The sequence below is a fragment of the Nicotiana tomentosiformis genome, chromosome 4 (genome assembly GCF_000390325.3).
Source record: "Nicotiana tomentosiformis chromosome 4, ASM39032v3, whole genome shotgun sequence".
Lineage (NCBI taxonomy): Eukaryota > Viridiplantae > Streptophyta > Magnoliopsida > Solanales > Solanaceae > Nicotiana > Nicotiana tomentosiformis.
Genome location: NC_090815.1, coordinates 103,150,998 through 103,154,119, shown reverse-complemented (window position 1 = coordinate 103,154,119; position 3,122 = coordinate 103,150,998). Strand labels below are relative to the sequence as shown.

Sequence of the window (3,122 nt, the reverse complement as noted above, 5' to 3'; positions counted from 1 at the left end):
GGGTTAACTTCAGGAGCAGGACTAGTGGGTGTATCGTTATCCGGTTGCGTTTCATCAAAATCTATTTCTTCGTCATCATTTTCATCAATAGTTGGATTACCATAAAGAGCATTCATATATTCATGGTTTAATTGTTCACCGGGGGCAATATTATGGCAAAATTGACTCTCGGTAAATTGTAATAAACTATTATCGCTATCAAGAATAGCAGGTGTAGGACGGGTAACAGGTTTCGGCCGGGGAACCGGGGAAAGTGGAGGAGGAACAGATTGGCCACTAGATTCACCACTCTTGGATTTTCCCTTATTTTTACTAAATATTTTTTTTAGGGAATAAGCCATCTTAATTAATCAAGCAAACTAAATAAAACAAACAAAACTATAATATTAAAACTTAAGAGTTGGAACGAGTTTACCGAATTGACGAACAACTTGTAGAAAAATAATTACCGTTGAAGACTTGAAGATTTCAATTCACCAACTTCACAATTTTGCACAAATTGTAACAATTAAGTAAGCAATTATAGAAGAATATTAGAGAGAGATTGAGGGAGATTGATGATTTTGTGAGAAAAATGAAAGAATGAGGGGGTATTTATAGTTGAAAATAGGAACAAAGTGTAGTTATAAAAAATTTGGGGTTAAAACAAAATTTGGGGGGGGGGGGGGGGGGGTTAAATGACTATTTTACAAATAGCCAACGACTATTTTGGCAGACCAAACGGCTAGTTTTTAAATGGCCAAACGGTCAAAAAAAATTTTTAAAAAAATTATCCGTTGGGCCCGTTTAGGACCGCTTGAACCGGCCCACTTCTGAGCCGGTCCCGATCTTAAATGGTCTCGGTCTCGCGGGCCTCACCTATGAGACCGGCCCACTATCCGGCCCACCACTCCACTGTCCCGGTCCTATCCGGTTAGGACCGTTTAAGCCCACCGCCCATGTGGGCTTGCGGTCCTGGCCGGTCCCGATCCTAATCGCCCACATGCCACCCCTAGGTATATGTATTAGTTTGCCTTTTTATCGTATTTGAACTGATCGATTATTTCAACTTTGACTGATCTCCCATTTCCAAATTATTTTAGACTTAAAAACTCTTACCCCTGTAGTTAACATCATACCTTTTTCCTTTCTTCTAATATTATCCATAAATACCTGAATCTTCTTCATCTAGCAAAATCAGACCATTCTTTCATCTTTACTCTTTGAGTTCAAACTAGTAACTAAATGGGTTCCATTAAAACTCATGGACAAGCCAAGCCTCATGCAGTTTGCATTCCATATCCTTGCCAAGGTCACATTAACCCTATGTTAAAGTTAGCCAAAATTCTTCATCACAAAGGCTTTCATATCACTTTTGTCAACACTGAATATAACCATAGACGTCTTCTTAAGTCTCGAGGCCCTGATTCGCTCAACGGCTTTCCATCCTTTCGTTTCGAGACAATTCCTGATGGCCTCCCGCCATGTGATGCTGATGCAACTCAAGATATTCCATCTCTATGTGAATCCACAACCACTACTTGTTTACGTCCTTTCAAAGAGTTGCTCGCCAAACTCAATACTATTTCTTCATCTAACGTGCCACGCGTCTCGTGCATTGTCTCTGATGGTTGTATGAGCTTCACTCTGGATGCTGCTCAAGATTTGGGAATCCCTGAAGTTCTCTTTTGGACACCTAGTGCTTGTGGTTTGTTAGGTTACATGCATTATCGTGACCTTTCTGACAAAGGATATTTTCCACTTAAAGGTATAGTCATGCTTTCTTCCTTCTTCTAATAGCCAAATCAGTTTCATATGCAAATACATTTGTGTTTAACTTTTGTTCTTTTATCTTTTTGGGGAACTGCAGATGCAAGTAATTTGACAAATGGATATTTGGAGACGGCTTTGGATTGGATACCAGGTATGAAAGGTATACGTTTAAGGGATTTACCAAGTTTCTTAAGAAGTACAAATCCAGATGAATATATGTTCAAGTTCCTTGTCGAAGAAACAGAGAGAAGCAAATTTGCTTCTGCTATTGTAATCAATACATTTGAGCCATTAGAGAAGGAAGTTCTTGAATCACTTCGGACCCTTCTTCCTCCTATATATGCCATTGGGCCCTTGCATTTTCTTGTAAAACACATTGAGGACAAGAATTTGGAGTGCTTGGGATCCAATCTTTGGAAGGAGGATCTACAGTGTCTAGAATGGCTAGATTCCAAGAAACCAAATTCTGTTGTTTATGTTAATTTCGGAAGCATAACTGTAATGACTCCGAACCAACTAATTGAATTCGCTTGGGGGCTTGCTAATAGCCAAATGGAATTTTTGTGGATTATAAGGCCTGATATTGTAACCGGGGAACAAGCAATTCTTCCATCCGAATTCGTGGAACAAACTAAAGAAAGAGGGATGTTAGCAAGTTGGTGCCCGCAAGAACAAGTACTTAGCCACTCTGCAATCGGAGGTTTCTTGACTCACAGTGGATGGAATTCGACTCTTGAAAGTATTGGAAGTGGGGTGCCAATGATTTGCTGGCCATTCTTCGCCGAACAACAAACTAATTGTTGGTTTAAAGGCACCCAATGGGGAATAGGAATGGAGATTGACAATAACGTGAAAAGGGACGAAGTTAAAAGCCTTGTGAGGGAGTTGATGGCTGGTGAGAAAGGCAAAGAGATGAAGAAAAAGTCAATGGAATGGAAGAAATTGGCTGAAGAAGCTACTCAAAAACCAGAAGGATCATCTTTTGTGGCAATAGATAAATTGATCAACGAAATTCTCCTCAAACACTAAGCATTAATTTATCAATAAGTGGTTGATTTTTATCTTGTCTTGTGTTGAGATCTTGTCAGATCCTTTTATTATTGTTGCTCTTCTTTCAATTATGTTGTATTTTGGTACTTTAATATGGTCTTATGATAAAAATAATTATCTCTTGCTACCTCAAGGTCTTTTGGTCCCTACAAGGCACTATGCCTTGCAAATTTTCCAAGGTGACAAAAAAATAAAGAGTCCACTAACCGCCTACAAGTCTAATAATTAGCTTTTCCAATTATTTAATGAGACAACCGCAGTTTGCACGAAACCGATTGATAGGATTATATGAAAGCTGAGACAGACAATGGCTCCATTGG

General features: G+C 39.1%; 1 protein-coding gene across 1 annotated transcript; it reads left to right on the top strand.

Moving 5' to 3' along the window:
* Positions 1-1,113: 1,113 nt before the first annotated feature.
* Positions 1,114-2,894, top strand: LOC104105993 (7-deoxyloganetin glucosyltransferase-like). The gene is made up of 2 exons (XM_009614445.4): positions 1,114-1,747; positions 1,850-2,894. The coding sequence occupies exons 1-2, from the start codon at positions 1,225-1,227 to the stop codon at positions 2,779-2,781; spliced, it is 1,455 nt and encodes a 484-aa protein (XP_009612740.1). The 5' UTR covers positions 1,114-1,224; the 3' UTR covers positions 2,782-2,894.
* Positions 2,895-3,122: the final 228 nt, after the last annotated feature.

Coding starts and splice junctions, on each gene's coding strand:
- LOC104105993 (XM_009614445.4), top strand. CDS start 1,225: ATGGGTTCCATTAAAACTCATGGACAAGCCAAGCCTCATGCAGTTTGC. Junction 1,748..1,849: donor AGGATATTTTCCACTTAAAG/GTATAGTCATGC, acceptor GGGGAACTGCAG/ATGCAAGTAATTTGACAAAT.